This window comes from Sparassis crispa (assembly GCF_003851025.1).
Source record: "Sparassis crispa DNA, contig_000005F, whole genome shotgun sequence".
NCBI classification, from domain to species: domain Eukaryota; kingdom Fungi; phylum Basidiomycota; class Agaricomycetes; order Polyporales; family Sparassidaceae; genus Sparassis; species Sparassis crispa.
In genome coordinates, this window is record NW_020939752.1 from 977,270 (window position 1) to 1,004,918 (window position 27,649).

Genomic DNA, 27,649 nt, shown 5'->3' on the forward strand with positions numbered 1-27,649 from the left:
TGGGAAAGAAAAATCACTCGAGAAGTATTGAACATGCAAAAATGCGAACATGTCATTCATACAACGATATACAAAACAACAATCTGCGAGCAAACACGAATGGCGGACTAAGCATATTGGATGGGTGTGATGGGCAGATGGTGGAAGTGATGCACAAATGTAGTCACATAGAATCGGACGATGTTCTCTTGCAAGAGATTGTATTTGTCCGCCTCATAGGCGAGGACCTTGCGCGCATCCAGTCGTAAGCCTTCCGGAAGTTCTGGCCATCGCTGCATAACAGCAATAAAAGCGGCCAAGAATTTTTTGCACGGCAGCCATCCCTGCGCAGGAGCACGCACCCAGCAGAAGACAACATCGTGTGAGTTCCAACATGGTGTGAACGTTAGACCTGAGCCAGAGTCCCGCTTGTCCCACACTTTCGCGAGTTGCGCCTCACGTTCCCAGTGGTGCATGGAGCTCCACTTGCTCATGTCCAATAGATGAGCATCCAATGCATGCAGCTCACAATGCCAGTTGGTCTCGTGAACCTCCCACAACAGCTTCTCGCACAGCTCATCTACGTCATCCACTGAAATTAAGTCCATGCCGAAATGCGGTTGCGCAGTCTCGATGTAGGAGCTCATGCGGCCGGTCGCAGTGAAGAGATGGTGAATATTCTGCTGTCGCTCATGCCTATCCTTCACCTTTTTCGCAGAGCCAGTCTTACTCGCAGAATTCACTTGTGACATGGGGCCCGTGGCATCACTCGTGCGGATTGGGCCCTCAGTCACCCCCATCTCACCCTCTACAGAGGCATCGACACTTCTGCTCACTGTGATTGCACTGCCACCATCCACTGCCTCGTCCAGGCTGTAATCCCCCCACAACGCATCACACCATTTCACTATCTTCAGTGGGAGGCCGCCGATTGTTGGATCTAGAATACGTTGATGACAAAATCTGTGGATCCGCACGAAATTGTGCAGATACCACCTAAGCTTGTCACTGGAGCACCCAAGCATGAAAGGTGGAGGGAAGAAGTACGTTGCCACCCGTGCAGGAGCTGCTAAAGGCGGCACAGCTGAGAGTGCGGTGTTCCATGCAGCACCGATTAATGTGCTGCACTCATGCACCAAAGATAGATGGGCAGGCTGTGATGTCTCCATGCTAGAACCTTCGACGTGGTGATTCTTTTTTCCTCGCATGCCACAATGCGACTGCTTGGACTTCTTGGAGGACTCTGCCACAGAGTGCGAGGCCTGCGACTTGACATTGCCATCACCTTGCTGAACGGACAGCTGTTTGTCATTCTTTTGCTTCTTCTGTGGGGGCTGCTCAGCACTTGAGCTTTCGGACGCGCCTTTCAAAGGTGGCAGCTGCACATCACAGACAGCATTGGTAGCCTCGTGCAGCATCCTCGAGGGCCAATCTCCTGGGCAGTTCAAGATCCCCGCGAGATTGGTCTCGTTCCTGAGAAGGCACGACCATGACATTTCGAGGCTTAGCTCATTGCTGATAGGCACAGGGAATGCCCACTTCTTAATCCTCATCTTGTCGGTCTTCATCTGGATGAACCGAAACAGCACGCCGATGCAGAACAATGACTGCGTGACACTCACGTCATTCGTGAATGCACCACGGACCGGTAATATGTCCCAATCTGCACTCCCGTGCAGAGTTGGGGTCTCAAGGCGACTGACAATGACTGAGTAGTAGTTCACGTACCCCCACAACTTGAGGGTGAGGCATTGCACATGTGCACCCAGCACGATCGTGTGATTGCAAGAGGTCGGTAAGAGATGAAGACGGTCAAGGCATTGCGTGAGCATCAGCAGGAGCTGCATGCCGGCTTTGTTCTTCTCTGAGACCATATCGCCAATAGTGCAGAGCAGGGGTATGGATAACCCTCAAGGGTAAGGGGTAAGGGTATTGGAGGGTAAGGGTAGGGGTATGAACTTTCAGACTCTTGTACCCCTGGAGGGTATCACTGCATATAGTATATATAATGTAAGCAGTAATTGTATGGTGACTAAAGCCTAAGTATAGTCTAGATACAGCCTTAAAATATGTCTACAGAAGCTTCAAAGAAAAAAGAAGGCTATAACAAGCCTTAAACTTAATGTCTATGATGTTGTTTTCTTAAGTAAGGCAGATATTGAGGGGTATACCCTCAGGGTTTGGTACCCTTACCCATACTCTTACCCCTGGTGAAGGGTATGTACCCTTGGAGGGTAAGGGTAGGGGTACAGCTCAAAGTACCCAGGGGTATACCCCTGCTCTGCACTATTCGCCAAGCTTGTGTTTGAATCTGTGTGTCACATGCAGGGCCGTCTCGGTGAGTTCTTTCAGCTTGTCCTCCACCAGGAAGCCCAGCTCGGGCACGCCGCATGTGGTGTCCACCTCCCATTCCCATACCCATATCTTATCCCACAGCACCATCACATCCGCCTCCACCATGCTCTGCAAAGTCGGGATGCACATGTGGTGGATGACCTTGCAGTCATACATCTGCAGCCACCTCGAGTATTCTTGAGGCCCCCATTGGCCATCCTGCCTCATGACAATTTGCCCATCACGTATGACCAGGAACTCAGGTATGTAAGTCGCGTTCGGAGTGGTAATCACACCCTCCTCACGCAGTGGAAAGTCTGCGGCCAAAATGCCGTTGAACGCCTTCAATTCATTCGTTACTGTTTCGGATGATCAGAAACAGCTGCTAGCGCATTGTAAGTTCTGCCTATCAGCTAGCTCGCCCTCTCCGTCAACGATCACCTGCTGAGATGATGCACTTCAGGGTACCTCCTATCCCTGGCTCTTAGCCTCAATATAATCTACTGTTTGTTGTGGCTAAGAGCCCCTCAGGGGGTGGTCTGACCATGGGATTTGTGGATGGCCTACTGGCCTTGTGGGATATCCCACAGTTGAGAAGGTCCTGATATGGGAGCTACTTATTAGTACTATCTGAAGTGACTCATGGGCTTTAGATCTTCCCTGTTATATAGGTTCTCTCATGGACCTCCCTTGTATTATTACTAGTCAAAGGGTGCCAGGGGGTATTTTGGACCTCCTGTAGTTTGGTATTTTTCACTTTCTGGCTTATAGCTTATTATATGATAGATACTTTGCTCCTGGATTTCTTCTTACTATGCATGCTAAACCTATATTTCTAAGGCTGTAAATGTATATTGAGCATTTCACAAATGTAGACTGGCATTTGATTATGATATATAAGTGTCTTTCTAAGTATGTTGAGACATCTTGCTAGAGTATATCTTTCAAGTATGTAGAGTTACAGTTCTTCTAAATGTCATTCCAGACCTTCTTGAATAACTGACTTGTCAATGCAGGAATAAATTATATATTTTGTACTATATCATATAATAGAAGCTGCTATCATAGACTACCAGATCTTCTGCCTGATAGAGAATGAACTTTCCAAGATCTCTACTAGTATGATGGACCTCCTGTCTGACAGAGAATGGACTTTTCAAGATCTTTCTTTAGTATGATGGACCTCCCATCGCATACAGAATGGGCCTCCCAAGATTCTGATTTTACTTAATGTATCTCCCATTTTACAGAAAATGGACCTCCTAAGGCCTCTATTTTCAACTGTGGACCTCCTGTACCATATAAAATGGACCTTCCAAGGTCCTAATTTTGTGCAATAAACCTCCCAAAATACTACTTCAGAATGTCTAAGGTCTCTAGCAGCAGTCATATTAAGTTTTTAAATTCGCCTATCCTACAGAGAATGGACCTCCTAAAACCTCTATTTTAAACTGTGGACCTCCTGTATCATATAAAATGGACCTCCTAAGATCCTAATTTTGTGCAATGGACCTCCCAAAATATACTTCAGGATGTTTAAGGTCTCTAGTAAAGAGAGAAGCAAGGCATTTAGTCCAACAGTCTATACAACTATCTGTACCAAAGAACATTTCTTTACATGATGCAATAATGAGACATTTCTGTATATTAATGGGACATCCCTGTATATTAATGGGACATCCTGTTAGATTAGGATATTGGGAGAACTATAGATCTGTCCTATTATCCTCTTTGGAAGAGAATGTTGTGCAGTGAATGCATCTGCTGTAAGTACAACTTTTTCAGACTGTTGGACTAAATACCTTGCTTCTCTCTTTACTACATTCTTATAGGCAGAATCTTATCTTCTCTACTAGTATATAGACACACTGGGTTACATTGTCTCTTAACTCAGTTAATGAAAGTTATAGAATGTTCACATCAGATGCTATATAATAAATGTTATATGAGGTTAGCTTAGGCATTATAACAGAAAGTGTCAAATATCTTTTAAGATGCGATAACAAGCACTATTATTTGGCCTGTTTCAGTTAATGTATAACCTAATAAACTTGCTGTACATACTAGTAACAGCAATATAGTATTTCTAAAAATATGGGTGAATTTAGAAATTTAGGGTGATTGCTAGAGACCTTAAACATCCTGAAGTATATTTTGGGAGGTTTATTGCACAAAATTAGGACCTTGGAAGGTCCATTTTATATGGTACAGGAGGTCCACAGTTGAAAATAGAGGCCTTAGGAGGTCCATTTTCTGTAAAATGGGAGATACATTAAGTAAAATCAGAATCTTGGGAGGCCCATTCTGTATGCGATGGGAGGTCCATCATACTAAAGAAAGATCTTGAAAAGTCCATTCTCTGTCAGACAGGAGGTCCATCATACTAGTAGAGATCTTGGAAAGTTCATTCTCTATCAGGCAGAAGATCTGGTAGTCTATGATAGCAGCTTCTATTATATGATATAGTACAAAATATATAATTTATTCCTGCATTGACAAGTCAGTTATTCAAGAAGGTCTGGAATGACATTTAGAAGAACTGTAACTCTACATACTTGAAAGATATACTCTAGCAAGATGTCTCAACATACTTAGAAAGACACTTATATATCATAATCAAATGCCAGTCTACATTTGTGAAATGCTCAATATACATTTACAGCCTTAGAAATATAGGTTTAGCATGCATAGTAAGAAGAAATCCAGGAGCAAAGTATCTATCATATAATAAGCTATAAGCCAGAAAGTGAAAAATACCAAACTACAGGAGGTCCAAAATACCCCCTGGCACCCTTTGACTAGTAATAATACAAGGGAGGTCCATGAGAGAACCTATATAACAGGGAAGATCTAAAGCCCATGAGTCACTTCAGATAGTACTAATAAGTAGCTCCCATATCAGGACCTTCTCAACTGTGGGATATCCCACAAGGCCAGTAGGCCATCCACAAATCCCATGGTCAGACCACCCCCTGAGGGGCTCTTAGCCACAACAAACAGTAGATTATATTGAGGCTAAGAGCCAGGGATAGGAGGTACCCTGAAGTGAGATGATGACGCGGTCGGCAGCGCCAATGCTTGCGACGTTAGATCATTGCTGGTCTGGGAGGCTGATGGCCTGGAACGATTTCTGTCATCGATTGCCTGCTGAGATGACGACGCAGTCGGCAGTGTCAATGCTCACGACATTGGGTCATTGCTGGTTTGGGAGGCTGATGGCCTGGAACGATTTCCACTGCGTGCTGGTGTAAGGTATGAGATCGCTCAGTGCCCATGACAGGCAGAAGGTTGAGGAAAAGTTTCACCTGATCGACCCCTTGCCCATTGTCCTGGTCCTGCGTTCGCCTCACACCCATGTCTGCATCCATGTCTCATAGACATCCTCTGTTTCAGTGAGAACACATAGTCAGAGTAAAACAAACTCTGAGCTCTGGTCGGCGTACCTCAGGAAACCTCAGCGAAAAAAAAGCGAGACCTGAGGTTGCTCACACACCAACACAGCAAGACCGGTATACAAGTAATAGCCTACATACGAACGCGCAAAAAAATTAGTGAGAGAATCACTCGAGTACTTTGAACTACAAGATGTAGCTCAAAGTCTGAGACACTTACTGCCACGGGGATGCAGCTGCAATCGAGCACACCAATAGTTCAGGAACTTATGAGAAAATGGGATAGCTGCGTCGCAAACACAGCGTTCAGTCGGTCGCCTGCCCAAGGTCTTGAGGTCTTGAGATCTTGCTGACCACCAGCCAGGCAAAGAGAACAACGTCTCTTCACGCGCAGCTGTCATTCTCAGAGGCATTCAAAAGGCGTATGCCTCCCGTTCACACCCTGGACTTGAGGAGAAACGAAGAAAACAAGAACTTGTGAGACTGAACTCACAGAGAGGAAGTGGTAGGCTATGAGGATGACGATGGATGATGGATAAGACAAGGGATTATCCGCGGCTGATCTCTTGTAGTTTACACTCCACTTATCAGAGTTTGTCGAGCGCTGTATATGGCCTACCATTTTGGTTGATGGGTTTGAGCTCCACACGAATACGATTATCAGCGCGAGACTTAGCCAAATCTCAAGTCTCCTCCAGCCTCAAGCCCTTCTCTCCCCAAGCTTGCACCTCAAGCATCAAGCCTCATCTCCCCGACTTTCTGCCCTCCCTCCTCAAGCACCGTGGTGCTCTGATGGTCATACAGCCATTGTGAGACCTCGGTATGTGTCTGCTTCTGCTGGTATTACCAGCGGTTGAGTGGACGTAGAGATATCGACAACGTAGGGTATCACTGACTCTGGCAGGTGAGTTTTTTTCTTCTTCCTCGTTGTCTCAACCTTCAATATCATCCCGTTCACTTACACTATGTGTTCAAAAGTTTGTGAGGCCGTTGTTGTGCCCAAATTCACTTTGGTGAGTGGTTTGCTGTTCCCTTCGCAGATTACATTTCTCATCCCAAGTTGTCCTGCAGTGGCTCATCTTGGGATGTACCGGATATCCCTCCGGGATGTGTCAGGCTGCAGGGCAAATTGTTAGATTGGTTCCGATAGATCTTAGGCCCGTAGTATGTACTTTTCCGTAGCTACTTGATCACCCCAACTTGGGACTTCTGTGGCAGGCAATCCACAAGCTGAGAGATCCGGGCGAGGCATTGCGAACCAAGTCGAATATTTTGGGGCCTCACGACTGGACCGGACACAATGAGCCTCAGTCTCTTTGCACTGTCAGGTAAGTTGTTGTGTCTTCTCGAGAAACGCGTCTAACCTGCATGGTTAATAGTCGTTCAACGATGCATCGACCGATGGCTAAAGCAAAAGGAATTACTTTCCAATCACCTCGGTGCAAGGTAGCCCTTGTCTCCAAGAAGATGGGACTCGACAGTGATGGCCGCCATTTCCTGTCCAGCACTGGCATTGTATTTGACTCTGGGACTCCACCCAAAAAGCGCAAGCTTTTATCGATTGATGATGAGTCGCTCCCCGAGGCGGGGCCCTCATCGGCACTGACTGATGGTCCCGATGTCGCGATGAATGACATTGCTTCTGCTGAGGCGGAAGCTATGGAGGATCGTGTCAAGGTAAGTCGTATATGTGCATGCTACTCCTTTGATTTCTTATGTGTACTACTGCAGAATGGTGTCTCCAGGGTGTTCATGGGATGAAAGCCCCATTTTCGTGATCTGCTCATGGTCCTTTTGGCCACAGAAGCTCATGCGAACATCCCCAGCCTCTGTGTGTATGGGGCACCCTCAGCGACACGATGCCGAGACTGCTTCCAGTCCGCTGCACTCTGTGCGGAGTGTATCGTGCACTTCAGGGTACCCTTTATCCCTAGCTCTTAGCAACAAGATCTTCTATAGTATGTCATAGCTAAGAGCTTCTTAAGTGTCAGACTGACCATGGTACCTATTATGTCCCAGGGCATTCTGTGGCATTGCCCAGGGCATAGATAGGGTAGTGGCTGGGCATATGGGATGATTATTATGTGGGATATCCTACTAGGCTAGGACATTAATTGTTTATCCCAGTATTACTGGTTGTCCCATGGTGTCAGGGGTACATAAGGATGTCCCACTGTTAGCAGAAGATGTATTTTTAAGCTGTTGTATATTTGTTGTTTCATATTTTCATCTACTGCCATACTGTATAAACCTTAATTACATAGTACAATAAACCAGTGCTTTACTGATACTTCAAATGAGATGGGAGATCCACAAATAGTGGGATATCCCATACTAAGTTTTATATTCACCTGCAGTGTTATAATACTAATTACTATTAGTGGTATGTATAACATGTTCATTAGATCAAATAACAACTATAACAGGCCAAACAACAGTTCTTATTTTCCTGTTTCAAAAGTAATTGTATCTTTTCTGATGCAATGTTCAAATTGACGTGATGTCACCTTTAGTATATTGCATCCAACCTGAATATTCTATAACTTTCATTAATAACCAGAAGAAACACAGTAACTTAGTCTACTTATACACTAGCAAATAAGAGACACCTTAGTTAAGTCTGCTACTATAGAATGTACCTGAATAAAGCAAGGAAGACATTTGACCTAAGATTGCAGTAAAGTTGCATTCACAAACACATACCCAATGACTTCTTATACTCTGGGACATTATGCTATAGGATGGGATATCTCATTTAAGAACCTGTTACTCTCCAATCTTAATAATACAATGACTAGTATAGGTCTTTAGGTAATTATAGTAGTCTAACAGATATATTCAGACAAATAATAGCCTGAATAGCTGTCAGCATACAAATAAATCACATTTTAGGATGTCCTTAAAATGGGATATCCTTAAAATGGAATGTCCCATTTTTATATAAAGTGTTAATAAAGCACTGATTTACCGCACTATGTAATTATATTTTATATAATATGGCAGTAGATGAAAAGATGAAACAACAAATATACAGCCTAAAATACATCTTCTGCTAACAGTGGGACATCCTTATGTACCCCTGACACCATGGGACAACCAGTAATACTGGGATAAACAATTAATGTCCTAGCCTAGTAGGATATCCCACATAATAATCATCCCATATGCCCAGCCACTACCCTATCTATGCCCTGGGCAATGCCACAGAATGCCCTGGGACATAATAGGTACCATGGTCAGTCTGACACTTAAGAAGCTCTTAGCTATGACATACTATAGAAGATCTTGTTGCTAAGAGCTAGGGATAAAGGGTACCCTGAAGTGTATTGTGAACGATCATCGCCACGATCCTTTCCACTGGATCGATGTTTGGAACGGCGAGTTCTTCGATAAAGTCGATTTGTCGACACTGGGATACAGGCTGTGCCTAGGGCATTACGGAGCATGCTGCCCCTATGTGGTGGACTATGTCTCCCCGTCCAAATTGGTCGTTACTCGCATGAACGGGGTTCACAAAGTCAGGACGCACTGGTGCCATTGCCTCGGTGCACCAGGTCGCATTTTTCAAATGTTGCATGCTGGGTTGTTCCCAGCGACGTTGGATCACCCGGAAAGTGCATTCACTGTGCCGCTCCTGAAAGAGTGGCACATGCACATGTTGACGTCGAAGAAGGGGGCGTACAATTACATCTACGCCCTTAGAAGACTGTCGAACAATTCAGCACCACAGACGGTAAAGGTAAGCATTTTTGTCGCCGGTGCTGCGACGAGGATCACTGACACTCATCAGAATCGATACAGGGAGTTTAATATTATCAGTCAAATTTGGCATCATCTCACAATGATGAAGCATGCGGGCAACTTCCATGGTTTGGTACTTCCAAATCACGATCCTCAATCCCTCATGGTACCTTGTTTTACCTGCCCGTGCATGAATATGCCCCGAGATTGGAAGGACACTCTCGCTTCACTCGCGTAAGTGTTTACTCATTCTATACTCTCTTTCCTAGCATTCAGCTGTCTCTAGATATATACACGCATGTGAGCTCGGCGGTGATGGGAATCACGGCTTGCAAAAAAAGCGAAAGCACGATGACCCGAACGATGTCAGCCTGGGATTAGGACAGGGGTACTTCGTACATCCAGACAAAATGACATGGTATATGGAGTCTATCGAGGCAGAGCCTGCAGTGTGTCAGCCTGTGTGTTCAATGGTGCGATCCCTCACTGGGAAGACAGCCAGAAACATGTAGTGGGTTCAAAGTGGCGCGGGCACAGTGCCCGGGGAAATTTCGCAACCTCGAAGTCAGTGGCGTGGTCGCTGTCATATGCATACGGCATGGCTGCTTCTGCCCAGGGGCGATGGTAGACCTACAGAAGGGAGAGAGGTACTTTCAACACCGCGCAGCATGTCATCGCACTCACCCACAACTTTAGGTTTGGCCACATGGACTTTGCCCTCACCGGTGCTCTGACTGGCCTGGACGAACTGCTGCATATTATATTTACTTATGACATCGCCTGCATCTACAAGGTCAACATATTCAAGCAGTTTGGGGCACGGTTCCTGCATCTCATACCCCTGGTCAATCAGATCCAGATGCTATTATCCAAATTGCACATGCTCACCCACAAGGAAGTTTGCCAAGTCTTGTATGCACTGTGTTACACGTGGGGCATCAGACTCACACATGGAGAGAGTGTCAAGCATCCGTGGGCTGAGCACAACCAGGCCAGACTCAGTATGCATGAGATGGGAGCGGGCCATCATCACGACGTTCTGAACGACATCCACAACTATTGGAACTGGCAGAAAGTGGAGAACGTTGGTGCGTTCTCCCAGTTGTAGCTCACAGAATCATGCTAACGCTGTGTAACAGGGACTTTTCTCACACGCAAACTCGGTGAGGGTTTCAAGGGGCAGGAATGCAAGGCTCAGCTGTACGATGCTTTGACCGAAGTTGCTGGCTCAGAGAAAGTTGCGAGGTGGGAGGCCATGGATGTGAACCCCAAGCAGAAAGGAAAACAAGTAGAGAGCATCTACACATTGAACGATGCAAAAAGTATGTGCACACATCCATATTTTGTGCTAAACTCTCACCATTTCAGTTCCGAGTGCCGGTCGCGCATATCAAGAGTTAGCTAAGATTGAGGTGCAGCCTGAGGAACACCAGATGGATCTCACGGTGAGCAAGGCCCCATTGGGTGCTGCGCAGTTCCTGAAAACTGCTCTGCAGCTGGAACAGAGGCAGTACATGTCTCTCCATTTCTCCATTCCAATGATCTTACATCTGCACAGGCTGGTGTTGCAGGCACAGTTGGGAAGGCACAATGATGGTGACGATATATCTGCCACCGAGTCCACGAGCCTGAAATCTGAATGCTGTGGCTTGTGACATGACTTGGACAAGTGGTGTTGACAGCAAGTGACCTTCATGCCGAAAGTTGAACTGCCGGATGCAGAGGAGGTTGAGGATGATGAGGACGATGAAATGCATGGCCGGCCAGAATCGGAAGCCCTGGCCCTTCCTTCTGACTTCAGCAGCGGTGAGCGCAAGGCATTCGTGTTGGAGATTCTGGCGAGTTTCGAGAAACGCATTCGGATTGGGCTGGCACATGATCTCCTCAGCGCCATCAAGGAATCACTATGACATCAAGGTGCATTCCTCAGTGACAAGACTAAGCATGCGCGGGGGCAGAAGGACAACACGCGAGCATAGAAGATGATTCAGAATGCGGCTGAACATAGCCGGAGTCTCGCGCGACGATATAACCACAACTGACAACAGTTAATCAAGCTCAGGATCGACAATGATGACAACACCCTCCGTGCGATCGATCTCAAGAAAGACTTGACCATTAAAAATCTACAGGTAGCTCACTCCCTTGGAGATAGCAAGGAGGTGTGCACATGGTTTTGGAATGTCGCTCCACCGGGAATGATGGCGCAGGATGTCACTGCTTGGAGCAGTGAAGGTGAGTCAATTTTATTGAGGTGGTTAAGCAAACAAATATATTAATCATTTGCTTCACCTGCAGCGGAATGAGTGGAGTGGTTCCGCGCACGTGCCAACAAACACTGCCACGACAAAGAGGTCAACAAATTACATGAAGAGTTTCGACAGATGATACGTGCTTGGCGGCGCATGGATGGGGCATGGTGGAATGTAGGGGAGAAGGAAGGCATGGAGAGGGGGGCTCGGGCATATGCGATGAAAAAGGCAAGGATGTACGGAAGGAAGGCTGCAGAGTGTGAGGTGACTTTCAGCAAAGCAAGAAAGGATGTGGATGGGGAAAAGCTCGACTACAGTCAGGTGCATCGTTGGCTGATGTCAGGATGTGCAATGAGTGCTTACTCTGCCTGACAAAGCTCAAGGGGGTTACTACTGCCGTGGGTAGCAAGAGCAAGCACGGATGAAGCAGCGGCATGAGCTTGATTGGAGCACGGGTAGTTTGGGATGAGTCAATGTGAGCAGGTAAGTGATGGATTATTCTGAGATAATCGGAGCATGGGTAGTTTGCCACGAGTCAATGTGAGCGGGTAAGCAATAGATTATTCTGAGATAATCTGTAATGGAGATGATCTTAGTTGAGATAATCTTGTACTGAATAATCCTGTTTGCTATAATCCAACCTGAGATGATCCCACTTGATAGACAGGATTATCTTCAGCTCAGCCTGCTAAAGATAATCTCGGTGGTTTGGATTATCTTCGGCTCAGCCTGTTAAAGATAATCTCAGTGGTTTGGATTATCTTCGGCTTAGCCTGCTAGGGATAATCTTGGTAGATTATCCTTGTACATGACCTGCTTATTAAACCCAGATTTAATCCTTATTTGTAACTTATATGCACTAAAGATAATCCCTTATAACTGACATCACTGTTTGTACTGCAACATTAAACACACAGAAAATGTCAACATTGTCCAAGCAGTATGTAGAACAAGAAAAGGACATACAGTACTTGTACAGTACTGTACACTAGAGCAACACTTCAAGAGAGTACCAAGAGTGTCAACTTATGACTATGTAGTAGCACCAAAAACACTAAGAAAGGCTGATTACTGCCAAATTGACAGTCCACCAGCGCCTAAGCCTGGAAACGTCATGCGCGAGCCAAACCTGCTGAACCTGCAAAACAGTGCCGAGAAGGACCCTGTGAACTGAAGGCCACGACATGAAGGGCAGGGCGCAAGGGGGGCGTGAGAGGGAGCAGCGCGGGAGAAGCAGGCAAAAACCGTGGTGGGAGGGTGCGCGGTGCGCACGTCAAATATATCCGCCCTTTTCCAAGGCTAGGGAGGGCCAGGAAGGAGGGGCACGTTCAGTAGGGAGGGTCAGGGAGAACAGACAGGCACCCTGGCGTCACCCAAAGGGGGAGGCCCCACAAGCGCCCTGCTGGACTATAAATGCGCCCATCAGGACTGTAAATCTGGCGGCCCGAAGCAAGCTGGAGTGGGGGCTGAATCTCGCAGGGAACCATGCCGCAGCCCCCCACGAATGCGTGGCATCAGCAAAACCCAACTTTTCTTGCAGAGCTATTTTGACTTTTTGGTCTTACAACCCTTATCTAAGGCGATAAGTCTTCAAATAAGTATCAATAAGTCTGATTTCAGACACTCATGTAATATGCATGCCCTTTTTGACCTTATATCCTTAAATAAGGACCATAAGTCCATTTAAGTCATTTAAGTACCCTTTTAAGTAAAAGTTGGGTTTTGCTGATGGGCTGACCGACAGATTTACAGTCCTCAAATTTACATCCCCTCAGTGAGCTCCGAGTCCCCATCAAGCTCCAGCACTACCTTCTGCCAGCGGTGCCACCCATTGTTACAACGCTCCCCACTTGTGGCGCGTCTTTTCTTTTTCTTTTCCTTGTTCCCTTTACGTTACCAGACCACGTGATCCAACACGTGACTCATTGGAGCGCAACCTCCAATTCTTTACCCAGATGTCCAGAACCCCTAGTCTAGGGTTACACCGGATCCAACTCCGGACCTTCTTCTTATCGCGCATGCAAGACGTGCATGTACGCCTCATCTTTACCTCGTTCTGATACACGACTCGTTATCCCCATTAGTACTGATTATCTCTCACGACCTTACTCAGCTTTCTCATACATATTACTTCCTCGCTGTTACCTTGCCCAGGTATTGTTTCACCTTATCTAGCCAATGAACGATCTCGCATTACTGCGTAGTACTGCGGATACCTTTTGTATAAGTAGACGACCTTGTCGAGCTGGATCTCCATCTCGACCTGGTTACCATTAAACCAGCTTTTCACTTGCCTTTGACTGAAATCGACCGTTAGTAGCAGACAGCTACTACGAGTCATAAGAACGAACTCTGATCGACCTTCAGTGCGAGGACATCGCCAGAAGTGTCACTTGAACGGACTTGTGTCTTAGACTAAGACCTTGTCTCGTGACAACTCGACTTGACGCTCGTGTTTCGCTGCCGCGTAACATTAGGCCGAGATCTTATTACTCTCTGTGACTTCCTAGAGTCTAACAACGAACTACCGACCGGACCGAACCTTGAAGACTGAACGATACACCCGATTCGATTGCTAAAGCACCGTTTGAGATTACTCTGTAATCGAGGTAGCTGAAGGGATAGACTGATCACTCATCTTCGGAGAGGGGTCTGTCCGAGAGACCAATAGGCCGAGGAGGCTGAGGTAATCACTCGAGCAATCAGCAAATAGGTGTATCAGTTTGAAGACAGAAGACACTCTACGGGCTTGTTAGCCGACGACGAACGAACCCACTTAGTTAAGGACAGTGTGCAGTCTACGTGTAGACATAGGCCACACAGAAGAATTTATCCATGCTGGATTTTAACTACATCAACCCGACCGCTCTTCCAGAGCAGTACCGCGAGCACCTCCCATCCCAAGCGGAGTGGAGCACAGAACGAAACGCACATTTTATAGGAGGAAGGCCTGTATTCATCAGGCCAGACAATCACAACTTCGACTACTCCCCAGAGGAATTTGAAAGGACACTTCCCCATAATCTTGGTGGAATAGTGCTCCAGCACATCGCAGACAGCGGTATAACGACCTCCTATCCAGGAGAAAGACCAGACGCCCCTTGGAACCTCCCTGCCCAGAATCCTGTACCCCAACCGACTCTTGCACCAATTGTACCTGATTACATACCACCGATGGCTACAGTTACCATAGATGAAGGACGTCACCATGTTAGCCAGAAGGAACTTGGTTTTAGAAAACCCGAGATCTTCAACGGTTCAGACCGTTCGAAGCTTAGGGAATTTATAAACCAATGCAAGAACTACATGGCCGGAAATAGCCATGTCTACCAGGAGGACAATCAGAAGATCGCATTCGTGCTATCGCACATGCAAGGAGGAACAGCAGGATCATGGGCACAGAGCTTCATAGAAACGGAACTCACCAATGATGACTTCCTTTCTTATGGGAGTTGGAGAGACTTCATTGCAAGTGTGAACAAAGCATTTGGCGATGAAAATATTGAAGAAACCGCTCGTACCTTGCTGCGTAACATCAAGCAAGGAACTCGTACTGCGGACGACTACATTGCCGAATTCCGATCGCTTGAATCCAAGGCGAAACTAGAAGATGCCGGAAATATCGAGTATTTCAAGTGGGGACTTAACGACCCACTCCGACAAAGGATATATGGGATGGAAAGCATGCCCAAGACACTTGACAAGTGGTATGAATACGCCTCGCGGTTTGATAACCAATGGAGATCTGCTCAGATCTTCAAGCGAGGAGCCACTACGACGACACGAGGAAAGGGCCGGTCTGTCCATCGTCCCTACTACTCGGCTTCTGCAAAGGATCCAAACGCGATGGATGTTGATCGTGTCAATATCTCGCGCTTATCCCCAGACGAGCGACAGAAGAGAATGAAAGAAGGATTATGTTTCCTATGCAGAAAGAAGGGCCATATAGCCAATGACAGACAATTTCACCCCCAGTCTGGAAGTTTCACCCGTGCTAGAATGATACAGCCCGGGTTAGACACAGACACGATCACATGGATCAAGAAGATGCGAGAAGACCTCGCACAGAAGAAGGAGACGTCGAAGGAAGAAACCAGAGAGGAACAGATCGCCTATGTGCGAAACGTCTTCAACGACATGACTGACGAAGAACGAACCCAATTGGGTTTTTGAGACGACGGCCATTAGTAATGCATGGACCGTCGCATCTTACCGTATCTCCCCTCGTTATTTGTAACACTAGTGGAAATTCAATCACTGTGAATATTTCGTTGGGAGAGAAGGAAGACGTTACAACAGAAGCCTTGATCAATTCCGGTGCAGCCGAAACGTTCATGAACATTTGTTTTGCGGAAGAAAACGATTTCATCAGATGGGAATTACCGAAACCGATTACAGTCATGAATGCAGATGGCACACCAAATCAAATGGGTACCATTACTCATTGCACCTGGAAGATGATGAAAATCGGAGGAAGGAAGACACTTACTCGCTTCCTCTTGACCGGCATTGGCAAAGAAAACATACTTCTCGGCATGCCGTGGCTTAAACGCCTCAATCCGATGATCAACTGGGAAACCGGTGACTTTTGGTTTGGTAAAAATGCCAAATGGCCACCGAAACCCACCATCGAAGATGCACCAGATAAAGAAGTTTCGATTTTCAAGGAAGATGGACTCCCAGAGCTAATCACCACCGAAACTTCCCCTACCTCATTTGGGTATTCAGAATCTATCAGAGAAATCATGACCGATAACACTGAGTGTGGCGAGTTACCCGCAGTACGGAGTGATACCGAACTAGATGACCTACCATCAGAATCCCCTATGGATCAGCTCGATGACGACGATCTAGTTATATCCTATATCGCAGGAGAGCCAGTCATTGGGATATTTGAACCCATCAGGAAGGAGTCACCTTTGACGAATGAAGAGACTGAAACCGCAGTCTTCACCATACGAAGGGGCCCCGCCATTGGAAGAATGACACACAGTACTCGATCCCCATTATTCTGTAACGCACAGAATACGGTCTTTTACAAACCATCCGGTAAATCACAAGAATTGGCACAACAGGCACACAAAGAAGCATCAGCTGTAGACAAACCCAAAACCGTCGAGGAGTTGGTCCCCAACTACCTCCACAATTTGAAGTCCGTCTTTGAAAAGAAAGCAGCTGAACGCTTTCCAGAAACCAGGCCTTGGGACCACGCCATTGACTTGAAACCCGATTTTATTCCACGCGACTGTAAAGTCTATCCGTTATCGCTCAAAGAACAAGGAGCGATGGATGACTTCCTGGAAGAAAATCTGCGAAAAGGATACATCCGACCATCAAAATCTCCCATGGCTTCACCATTTTTCTTTGTAGGAAAGAAAGACGGAGCACTACGTCCTTGTCAGGATTACCGATACCTGAATGAAGGGACGGTGAAAAACGCCTATCCTCTTCCGCTCATCTCTGACCTTATGGATCAATTCAAAGGCGCATCGATCTTTACGAAAATGGATTTACGCTCCGGATATAACAATGTCAGAATCAAAGATGGTGACCAATGGAAGGGCGCATTTAAGACAAATCGCGGACTTTTTGAACCTATGGTCATGTTCTTTGGACTCTGCAACTCTCCGGCGACTTTCCAAATGATGATGAACGCACTCTTCAAGGACATGATCGATGAGGGATGGATAGTCATTTACATGGATGATATCCTCATCTTCTCAAACGATTTGGAAGAACATCACGTTCGAACCCGAAGCGTACTCCAACGACTCAAAGACAACGACTTATTCCTTAAACCGGAAAAGTGTTTCTTTGACGTTAAAGAAGTCGAATTTCTAGGCATGATCATTCGAGAAAACTACATTGGCATGGACCCTATCAAACTTAAAGGAATTGCAGAATGGCCTGAACCAAGCACGGTAAAAGGTGTTCGCTCTTTCCTAGGGTTTGGAAACTTCTATCGGAAGTTTATTGCCAACTTCTCGGATATTGCCAAACCATTGACGAATCTTACGCGCACTGCCGCTGGATCTCCACCTTTTGAATGGACGACAGAATGTCAGACAGCTTTCGACACGTTAAAACAACGATTCAGTACCGCCCCAGTACTGTTACTGCCTGACAAGGCAAAACCCTTTATTGTTGAATCCGACGCTTCCAAGTTTGCTACGGGTGCAGTTTTACGCCAAGCCGACATCAATGGAGACCTCCATCCTTGTGCCTACATTTCACAGACGCTCAATCCAGCTGAACGAAACTACGAAATCTACGACCGCGAACTCCTCGGAATCATTCGAGCCCTCACTGAATGGCGCCATTATCTTGAAGGCTCTCCCCATCCCGTCGAAGTTCGCAGTGATCACAAGAACCTCACGTACTTCCGTACAGCTCAGAAGTTAAACCGCCGACAAGCACGATGGAGTCTCAAATTATCACAATTTGATCTTCACCTCATCCATGTTCCTGGCACTCAGATGATCCAATCTGATGCGCTATCTTGTCGTAACGGACTCGATGACAGTGAAAGTGACAACGAAGATCGCGTTCTTTTACCCAACGCACTATTCGTGTGATCCATTTCCCCGACACTATTCGATGAAATCAGGAATCACGCAGCAAAAGACCTCATTGTTCACGAAGCCCTCGAAGCGATTGCGCACAAAGGGCCATTCCCCATGAAATCATCGCTTTCCGACTGGGAAGTTCGCGATGGTGTCATCCTTTACAAGGGAAAGATTTACGTTCCACCATCTGAAACTCTTCATCGTGACCTCGTTCGACTACATCACGACTCCCCTGCCATGGGTCACCCTGGAAAGTTCAATACTCTTGAACTGTTACGTCGTGAATTCTGGTGGCCAGGCATGTATACATTTGTCTACAATTATGTTGAAGGCTGTGCCGCCTGTCAACAAATGAAACCGAACACTCATCCAACGCGTATTCCTTTGGAACCAATTCCCGCCGACCCACATGCATTACCATTTTCCTGTTGCACCACCGATTTTATTACCGACCTTCCCATTTCCAATGGTTTTGATTCAATTATGGTCGTAGTAGACCATGACCTTACGAAGGGGGTGATTCTTACGCCCTGCCTCAAAACGATCACAGCCGAAGGAACGGCCAAGATTTTTCATGACAAAGTATACTCACGATTTGGATTACCCGACCGAATCATCTCAGATAGAGGACCTCAATACGCATCCAAGGTCTTCCAAGAGTTAAATCGACTACTCCAGATCAGATCATCAATGAGCACAGCTTATCACCCTCAGACGGACGGAGAAACAGAGCGAGTCAACCAGGAGCTGGAAATCTATCTTCGACTCTATTGCGGAAACAACCCTGAAACATGGGCCGACCGCCTGCCAGACCTCGAGTTTTGTCATAACACAAGGGAACACTCGGCACGGAAGATGAGCCCATTCCGCATCATGATGGGATACGAACCACGTGGACTCCCTTCCGTATTTCCGACCACGAACATTCCATCGGTTGAATCCAGGCTTGACATGTTGCAGAAGATAAGACTAGAAGCACTAGCCATGCACGAGTTAGCCCGACAACAGATGGCGGACCGAGTCAGACAAGGATCGCCGAAGTTTACACTAGGACAGAAGGTCTGGCTAGACTCGAGGAACCTAAAGGTCAATTACGCCTCGCGCAAGATAGCACCAAAGCGTGAGGGGCCATTCGAAATTGTCGAAGTCATCGGACCAGCCAACTATCGTCTCAAACTCCCGAAGACCTGGCGAGTTCATTCCGTATTCCACGCCGCCCTTCTATCTCCTTATCGCGAAAACGACATACATGGTCCGAATTACGTGAACCCACCACCTGATGTCGTTGATAACGAAGAAGAGTACGAAGTCGAAGCCATCCTGAATCACAAGACGTACCGAGGTCATCTGAGGTACTTGGTCAAGTGGAAGGGATATTCTTCAGCAGAAAACTCGTGGGAACCTACCCACAATTTACAGAATGCCAAGCGAATCCTCGATGCATATAAAAGGACCAGGAGAATCCAGTAGAGGAGAAGAAACCCGGAATGACTACCACGACGGTTTTCCTCATCATCTTCCTAATCGTCCTCCACTGCACAACCCTCGCCTTTCTTTGGATCATCCACCGAATCCTTATCAGACGACTTGTTGAACACACACTCTTCACGCGAGACAGCCCGCACGCTAACAGCTGGGGTGATCAGAACGATGCCTGGAACTGATCAGGCGGCTCTTATCTCTGTGGGAATACTCTTTATCGTCCAATGGATTTTCATCTATTTGATTATTACCCGGATCCACGACATTCTATTTCACATCACAGATAACCGCGACCCCCTCAACGACTGAAAGGTATAAAAGGGGGAGAAAACGACATATCATCAATGCCCACTTCCGCTATAGACGACCTTGTTCACAATATACTCGCTGAAGTCGCCTCCACAATTATGAGCATACCCGCATCGCCTACGCTTGTCAATGGAGTACCCTCTCGAGCACAGACACCCTTTATCCGCACCTCATCGCCCTCACCTTCTATCGAACTCAGTCACGCATCGAACGAACAAGAATTTGCCACACGTCTGGTCTCGGCTATCCGTGTTCCTGTCGACTTCACAGATATCCTCGTCGCCTTACGAAATCGCCCGCAAGATCGACAAGCGGTGGTTTCCATGCAACGAGCATTAGAAATGGTCGAGTGGATGCAGACGGCCAGACAAGAGCTCATCGCAGCAGAAGAAAGGACGAGTAGAGCCCGGACCAGAGTCGACCAAGTCTGGTCGCTGATGCGCAGTGCGGTCACTCGTACAGCACAGGAGATTTGGAGGGAGCATGGGGACGAAGACATCGGACACATCCTCGGATACACCACTAATGGAATACCCGCATCCACTCCTCGCTCGTCGCCAGAACCAATTCCCGTTCGACCTCGCCCTCCTCGTTCGCACGTACCCAGTGGACGATCTCCGTTATCCCAACCATCTTTCTCGACTGCATCCACTTCTTCGCGTCGCAGTCATCCCTACCGGAATGGACGTATCCCCGAACAAGGATCACGAACCAGCCGGCGGACATGCTACAGATGTGGAGGAGATCATTATGTCCGCGACTGCCCCTGACGACGATGAAGATCACAATATTTCTTGTGGGACAAGAAACGTTAGACGGGAGCTGATGTTACAACGCTCCCCACTTGTGGCGCGTCTTTTCTTTTTCTTTTCCTTGTTCCCTTTACGTTACCAGACCACGTGATCCAACACGTGACTCATTGGAGCGCAACCTCCAATTCTTTACCCAGATGTCCAGAACCCCTAGTCTAGGGTTACACCGGATCCAACTCCGGACCTTCTTCTTATCGCGCATGCAAGACGTGCATGTACGCCTCATCTTTACCTCGTTCTGATACACGACTCGTTATCCCCATTAGTACTGATTATCTCTCACGACCTTACTCAGCTTTCTCATACATATTACTTCCTCGCTGTTACCTTGCCCAGGTATTGTTTCACCTTATCTAGCCAATGAACGATCTCGCATTACTGCGTAGTACTGCGGATACCTTTTGTATAAGTAGACGACCTTGTCGAGCTGGATCTCCATCTCGACCTGGTTACCATTAAACCAGCTTTTCACTTGCCTTTGACTGAAATCGACCGTTAGTAGCAGACAGCTACTACGAGTCATAAGAACGAACTCTGATCGACCTTCAGTGCGAGGACATCGCCAGAAGTGTCACTTGAACGGACTTGTGTCTTAGACTAAGACCTTGTCTCGTGACAACTCGACTTGACGCTCGTGTTTCACTGCCGCGTAACACCCATATGTTTAGTTCATGATCCCATTAATTTATTCTGTACCTAGTTTACTGCATATATATTTCTCTACACTCACACTGCCCTGCCGGAGCCTTATCTACTGCATCGCGGTTCACCAACCTTCACGTGCAGCATGCACATGTTCTCTCACATTTTTTCATCCACTCAGGCTGGTCGAGGACTTGTGCTCACGCGACGCGTGTGGACAGATTAGGCAGGAGGAACTGTAAATGGACTGTAATTCTGCGCGTGACCAGCGTGACAGGACTGTCAATCTGGCGGAGGAAGATAGGGCTCATTCATACACGACTAGCCTCACGTGATCCAAGATGTCACACTTGGGGGAGATTTCCTTTAAAAATGCAACTACTCATGCTACACTGCATTTAGGCCATATCTGCTTCCCCAGAATGTAGAGAAACTCACTGCGGTCAATGTGAGGAAGCATATTTATTTTTTTTGACCTGGGGACCGAGGAGATACCAAAACCATGTCGGGATTAGGCTTATTCTGAAGCTTCAAATGTGCCACTTACGTCCTTTTTAGGAATTTCACGTGATATATCACTTAATGTCATGGACGCTCAAACCAGTCGTGTAGTGTTGCTGCAAGGTAAGGCACCTCGGAGGTAAGGTGCACCTCACCTTTGCCGGCATTTCAGCACGTCACCTCGAGTTACCTCGAGCTGACCTCGAACTACCTTGGAGGTAACAATGTCCAGATAAGGAAGGTGCAGGCTGGTCACATTCACAATGCATCGCCGGTCTGAGACTGCAGTGTCGCAATGCTTTGAGATGCCAGGAGATGCATTGCAAAGGAATACGTAGACTAAAATATTTGTTACAAGCAACTGCCAGTGCTGTGCCAGCTCGAGCATGATCCAGGCTTCTTTAAGTAGTTGGTTCTGTAATGAGGCTTACTCCTGCTGATCGGTGTGCTTGTGCATTGCTGCCAGACTCACAGGCAGGTCTTTCTGACAGTCCGTAGTGCACTGTGCTGGATGCTCTACCTGTCCAGGCATGCAAGAATTCCTGCTAGTTGCTGGCTGCTCAAGTTCTTGCTTCGACAGGAGTGTACTATGATGACTGGTTGACAATAAAGGATGTTCTCCCTGATGCTACTCCTGTTGAGAGTCATTGGCTCTTGATGGCAAATAGTGTTGACGAATTGATGTGGCTTTTCCTATTATTAGTACTATAGCCGTAGAATACAGAAATTGTAATGATTGTTAGTCCATCAACAATCTACAGTATGTCACCTAGCAACCTTTCTAATACACTAGTAATGTGTAAGGGATCCAAAAGCGGTGAAGCTACCTCGAGGTAAGGTCACCTCGAGGTAACCGGGTAACCCAATCCGGCACCTCGAGGTACCTTGACCTCACCTTGCAGCAACACTACAGTCGTGTATGAACGAGCTCAGGGGGCACCCACCAGGACTTTCCATGACTCCAACCGATGTGGTTGTTGTCCCTCCACTGGTGTACAGGGTCTATTTCTATTTTTTTCAAGCACTTTCACTCAACTTTCTGATTACACATAACCTGGGCCACTTTGTGCGCTCAGAATCTCGGGATGTGTTCTTCACATGTGTATACAGTACCTCCAGCAAAACTTTAAGATATTCCTCCATTATTTGAGTTCACAGCCATTGTCGAGGGCAGTAGCATTCAGGCTTTGGACCTGATGAGATAAGATAAAGAACATGACGCCGTGCATCCCTTTCCTTCATATCTTCCAATGCACATGTCAGACATTTCCGTCCTCAATCCTGGATATCCACCCGTACTACTCACACTCAGAACCGGTGAATAAGCATGGGCACATTACAATTCATCATCTGGGAAGTATGAAGACCAATGTCCCTATCCATTGCTCTCTCTGTCCTCCCACAGCATCGGGTCAACCTTGGACCATATGGAAGTACAACACACTGTTCCACATCACTATGGAGCACTCGAAAGAGGATGGAACACTACCACCAATTGCCCCGCAACTTCTCATGGACTTGCATATCTCACGAGCCAAAGAAGCATTCATGGAGATTGACGAGCAGGTTACTGAAGAGTGGAGGTTGGAAAATGGAATTCTGAATACCGATGTGATAGAAGAGATGCGCGAAGAGCTCGTGCAGAAGAGGAATAGAGCACCATCGATAGTAGTTAAACAGCCTCGCAGGAAGGTGGCAAGGTATGGTACTTAGTAGTAGATCTATGGTGTTATCTCATCTATTTCCATATCGGGCTCGGGGGGTAGGAGATCCAGTGTACGGGGTCCTCCTCTTCATTTTTTCAGGTTGAGGTCGATAATTTCCCGGCTGGTTGCCCCCTGAACGAGCCCTATCTTACCAGAATGAGTTAGTCTTAGTTATCAAAACTCCTTGCATAAAAAAGAGTCTGTCATCTATTTACACATATTTATGTGCATCGTACGGAGCTAGTAGAGACGCGATACGAAATCCCTCGACAAGGCCCTCCTCCAGTTCCTGGAGTCGGGGACCACATCGTTTATGCCCGGCAAGATCCGAAAATGTTACTGATACGATATGCTGTGACTCATACGTTTACGACTGCATACGTGTTTACCGTCACATTTCAGAGCCTCCCCAGACTGTGGTCTGGCGCTTCAGCCAAGATGAAGCACCCAGGGCCGGAGCCAATAGCAGCAGTGTCTGATTGGTTCCAACCCACATCACGTGTATTTTCCCCAATACGCGCGCAAGTACAGACACGCCAGTATCGTATAAGGGAATCCCCATAAGCAGCACCACAAATACGAGCTGTACAGTATTTCCCACGTACTTTTATGGCCGTAAACATATACAGTACGTTGCGAGCCCTAATCCCAACCCATAATTGACGCGGCATCTTCTGCAGTCCATCCTGCACAGATATTTATAGTTGTTTGTTCCTGGTAACTGTTATCTCTCCCTCCCAGCACCTAATCATCCCATGATCAGCTACTAATTAGTGGCATCACACAGGTGCACGTGTGCCACCTAATTAGTGTAGATCCCTCTTATCCTCTTACCCATGGAGAAAGTGCTGGAGAGTGTGGGTACTTTGAGCAATCCTGCGCATCGGATGCCGGCTATCTCCCACCGGCATCATTGGCGGTGCCGACGAGCCAGTTCCCGCCACCTCCTGATGAGGGCCTTGGCCGCTCCCCACCATCAAGCACGTGCCTCCTCCCATCGGGCACTCTGGAAGCTGCCCTTCACCCTCCTGCCGCACGCTTCTTTCCAAATTTAACTTCCCACGTGTCCGCGTCGCTGCCGCCACCCACCTCACAGTGCAGGACGTTGGCCACGACACTTAACACACACTATATTGGTCTAGTCCTCCCGTCGGGCACTCTGGAAGCTGCCATCCGCCCTCTCACTGCGCGCTTCTTTCCAAATTCAACTTCCCACATGTTCATGTCACTGCTGCCACCCGCTCACAGTGTAAGACGTTGGCCTCGAGATTCAACTCACATTATACTGGTTTAGTCCACCTGCCATGCGCTCTGGAAGCCGCCCTCTGCATGTCCGATGTGCGCTTCCTTTCCAAATTCAACTTCCCATGCCTCTGCCTTCCGTCGTCACTGTTCCCCTGACCATCGCTGCTGCTTTCCGCACAGCTGCCATAATCCACCACGCTGTCCACTGCTGTATCCCTTGTAACTCGAAAACTTCCTGCTGCCCCGTGTTGTTTGAGCAGCAGTGCCTCTTGTGCGCTTCCCATACCCTCTTGTCCTTCTCTCTGCGCACATCGGCAATGCTATGGCCCGCAACAGAAAGATGAGGAGCGCCTTGTCGGCCACAGTCAATATCTGTGTAGGCCGCAGTTTTGGGAAGAAGAGCACCGCTATGGTCGATCATGTCAATGAAGGTCCACAGTGATGAGCACAAGCCCTTCGATACCGCCGAGAGCAGATTGCAGGTAGGTGTGATCATCCTATGTTCTTTCATCGTAGCTTATGCTACCTCAACACAGGAATAACGTTCGAGGACCGCCAAACTCTCAAGGACCTTGAAGACAGTCTGTTGAGTACTAGCCATCTTGAAGACTCAAGCCGCAAAGATCAGGAGATGCTGGATTCAATTCCGCCGGGAGAAGAAGCGATGTTTTTCAGTAATGCAGGTGGTGAGCAGGAGTTATGCAGGGAAATCTTCGTGGAGACAGGCAAAAGGTGCGCATCTACCCATCCGCCCACTTATCAACACTGATGATGCATCATAGGAAACGGAAAGATGTGCACACTCGCTGAGATCGGACTAGCATATGTATACGAGAATGGCAAGAACAGCGCACCGAGCTCATTGAGGCCTACATGGCATGGAAGGCCGGTACACCGATTGCAGCAGCAGATCCAGATGCAGAGCCATGGGGCATGTACACGGTGGACTTTTTTGGTATGTTCAGTGTCGCTGCAGTTCTCCATGAACTAATAGTTTCTCTAGATGTGCGCGATCAAACGTTCATTTCCCTTACCCCTGCGACTCAAGCAAATGTCTCCCTCGCGCGCAATGGCTACTTTGGCATGGCTCCTGTGAGGCCAACAGTAGCAGTTTCATTCAGAGCCCTCGAAGCATATCGCCAATTACACCGTGTCTGCCCCCACCTCAGTATTCAAGGCCAGGTGCGAGCATTGTGCTTTCTGCACTCAGTGAGTCTTCATTTTCTATCACGTACTCGCATTAACTCTTACCAATATAGGTTCCATTTCGACGCGCATTCGTCGACCAGTTCAGTATAGCCTATGATGTGTACCTTGACATTCTCCATGATGTCGGCACTCTCATCAGCATTGAGTTGGGCCACTTCAGGGTACCTCCTATCCCTAGCTCTTAGCCTCAATATAATCTACTGTTTGTTGTGGCTAAGAGCCTCCCAGGGGGTGGTCTGCCCATGGGATTAGTGCATGGCCCACTGGTCCTGTGGGACATCTCACAGCTGAGGAGGTCCTGAAGTGGGAGCTACTTGAGGGTACTATCTGAAAGGGCCCATGGGCTCTATATCTTTCCTGTTGTCTAGGTTCTCCCATGGACCTCCCTTGCATTATTACTGGTTAAAGGGTATCAGGGGGGATTCTGAACCTCCTATAGTCTGGTATTTTTCACTTTCTAGCTTATATCTTATTGTACTGTAGGTCTTATGCTACTTGCCCTCTTCTTACTGTGCATTCTAGAACTATATGTGTGCAGCTGTGAATGCAAATTCAGAATTTCACAGATATATATTTGCATCTAATCATGGTATATAGGTCTCTTCTCACATCTGCATGACTTGTTGGAGTAGGTGTCATTGCAGGCCTCCTTGAATGACTTGTTAGAGTAGGTGTCATCGCAGGTCTGCTAGAACGACTTGTTGGAGTAGGTGTCATCGCAGGCCTACATGAACGACTTGTTGGAGTAGGTGTCATCACAGGCCTCTTTGAACGACTTGTTGGAGTAGGTGTCATCGCAGGCCTCATTGAACGACTTGTTGGAGTAGGTGTCATCGCAGGCCTCATTGAATGACTTGTTGGAGTAGGTGTCATGAATGACTTGTTGGAGTAGGTGTCATTGCAGGTCTGCTAAAATGATTTGTTGGAGTACATGTTGTCACACGTCTGCTTGAACACATTGTTTGTCAATGCAGGAACAAAGCATTAATATCTGTATTTTTGCTTATCTTATGATTAACTAGGTTTCAGTGCAAAAGTAAATCATGCAACACCATTTTACGCTATATCATACAGAAGCTGCCCTCATTGCCTACTATTAATTTTACATTATACTACATTGAAATCTATTTGTATGTATAGTGCTCACCATTTACTAATTATCACTGACACATCTCTTATTAATGTGGTGCATCTCCTGTGTTACCCGCAATGAAGCTATGATCATATATCAGATCAACCTTCTACATCATATATATTGGACTTCCTGTCTGACAGTGAATAGTCTTCCCAAGGTCTCTATTTAGTATGGTGGACCTCCTGTCTGACAGAGCATGGACTTCCCAAGGTCTGTAGTGGGTGAGATGGACCTTCTGCCTCATATAGAATGGACATCCCAAGGTCCCTACTGGGTGAGACGGACCTCCCGCCTCATATCAAATGGACATCCCAAGGTCCCTACTGGGTGAGACGGACCTCCTG

At 47.2% G+C, this 27,649-nt stretch overlaps 12 protein-coding genes across 12 annotated transcripts; 10 read left to right on the forward strand and 2 right to left on the reverse strand.

Annotated features, from left to right (window-relative positions):
- Positions 1-107: 107 nt before the first annotated feature.
- On the reverse strand, positions 108-1,853 carry SCP_0603560 (hypothetical protein; the record flags this gene model as incomplete). The annotated part of the gene is made up of 1 exon (XM_027759489.1): positions 108-1,853. The coding sequence occupies one exon, from the start codon at positions 1,851-1,853 to the stop codon at positions 108-110; it is 1,746 nt and encodes a 581-aa protein (XP_027615290.1).
- A 412-nt stretch (positions 1,854-2,265) lies between these two features.
- On the reverse strand, positions 2,266-2,541 carry SCP_0603570 (hypothetical protein; the record flags this gene model as incomplete). The annotated part of the gene is made up of 1 exon (XM_027759490.1): positions 2,266-2,541. One exon carries the CDS (start codon positions 2,539-2,541, stop codon positions 2,266-2,268), a length of 276 nt encoding a protein of 91 aa, XP_027615291.1.
- Positions 2,542-7,094: 4,553 nt separating this feature from the next.
- SCP_0603580 (hypothetical protein) lies at positions 7,095-7,753 on the forward strand (the record flags this gene model as incomplete). Its single annotated transcript, XM_027759491.1, has 4 exons — positions 7,095-7,382; positions 7,437-7,451; positions 7,510-7,663; positions 7,725-7,753. 4 exons carry the CDS (start codon positions 7,095-7,097, stop codon positions 7,751-7,753), a joined length of 486 nt encoding a protein of 161 aa, XP_027615292.1.
- A 2,696-nt stretch (positions 7,754-10,449) lies between these two features.
- SCP_0603590 (hypothetical protein) lies at positions 10,450-11,101 on the forward strand (the record flags this gene model as incomplete). The annotated part of the gene is made up of 4 exons (XM_027759492.1): positions 10,450-10,534; positions 10,586-10,768; positions 10,815-10,956; positions 11,005-11,101. 4 exons carry the CDS (start codon positions 10,450-10,452, stop codon positions 11,099-11,101), a joined length of 507 nt encoding a protein of 168 aa, XP_027615293.1.
- A 39-nt stretch (positions 11,102-11,140) lies between these two features.
- SCP_0603600 (hypothetical protein) lies at positions 11,141-11,356 on the forward strand (the record flags this gene model as incomplete). Its single annotated transcript, XM_027759493.1, has 1 exon — positions 11,141-11,356. One exon carries the CDS (start codon positions 11,141-11,143, stop codon positions 11,354-11,356), a length of 216 nt encoding a protein of 71 aa, XP_027615294.1.
- A 3,177-nt stretch (positions 11,357-14,533) lies between these two features.
- Positions 14,534-15,871, forward strand: SCP_0603610 (hypothetical protein; the record flags this gene model as incomplete). The annotated part of the gene is made up of 1 exon (XM_027759494.1): positions 14,534-15,871. One exon carries the CDS (start codon positions 14,534-14,536, stop codon positions 15,869-15,871), a length of 1,338 nt encoding a protein of 445 aa, XP_027615295.1.
- A 362-nt stretch (positions 15,872-16,233) lies between these two features.
- SCP_0603620 (hypothetical protein) lies at positions 16,234-18,273 on the forward strand (the record flags this gene model as incomplete). The annotated part of the gene is made up of 1 exon (XM_027759495.1): positions 16,234-18,273. One exon carries the CDS (start codon positions 16,234-16,236, stop codon positions 18,271-18,273), a length of 2,040 nt encoding a protein of 679 aa, XP_027615296.1.
- A 975-nt stretch (positions 18,274-19,248) lies between these two features.
- On the forward strand, positions 19,249-19,734 carry SCP_0603630 (hypothetical protein; the record flags this gene model as incomplete). Its single annotated transcript, XM_027759496.1, has 1 exon — positions 19,249-19,734. The coding sequence occupies one exon, from the start codon at positions 19,249-19,251 to the stop codon at positions 19,732-19,734; it is 486 nt and encodes a 161-aa protein (XP_027615297.1).
- A 419-nt stretch (positions 19,735-20,153) lies between these two features.
- SCP_0603640 (hypothetical protein) lies at positions 20,154-20,825 on the forward strand (the record flags this gene model as incomplete). The annotated part of the gene is made up of 1 exon (XM_027759497.1): positions 20,154-20,825. One exon carries the CDS (start codon positions 20,154-20,156, stop codon positions 20,823-20,825), a length of 672 nt encoding a protein of 223 aa, XP_027615298.1.
- A 2,643-nt stretch (positions 20,826-23,468) lies between these two features.
- SCP_0603650 (hypothetical protein) lies at positions 23,469-23,723 on the forward strand (the record flags this gene model as incomplete). The annotated part of the gene is made up of 1 exon (XM_027759498.1): positions 23,469-23,723. The coding sequence occupies one exon, from the start codon at positions 23,469-23,471 to the stop codon at positions 23,721-23,723; it is 255 nt and encodes an 84-aa protein (XP_027615299.1).
- A 1,663-nt stretch (positions 23,724-25,386) lies between these two features.
- SCP_0603660 (hypothetical protein) lies at positions 25,387-25,771 on the forward strand (the record flags this gene model as incomplete). The annotated part of the gene is made up of 3 exons (XM_027759499.1): positions 25,387-25,447; positions 25,498-25,693; positions 25,744-25,771. 3 exons carry the CDS (start codon positions 25,387-25,389, stop codon positions 25,769-25,771), a joined length of 285 nt encoding a protein of 94 aa, XP_027615300.1.
- A 63-nt stretch (positions 25,772-25,834) lies between these two features.
- Positions 25,835-26,355, forward strand: SCP_0603670 (hypothetical protein; the record flags this gene model as incomplete). The annotated part of the gene is made up of 3 exons (XM_027759500.1): positions 25,835-25,916; positions 25,965-26,170; positions 26,221-26,355. 3 exons carry the CDS (start codon positions 25,835-25,837, stop codon positions 26,353-26,355), a joined length of 423 nt encoding a protein of 140 aa, XP_027615301.1.
- Between the last annotated feature and the right edge of the window lie 1,294 nt (positions 26,356-27,649).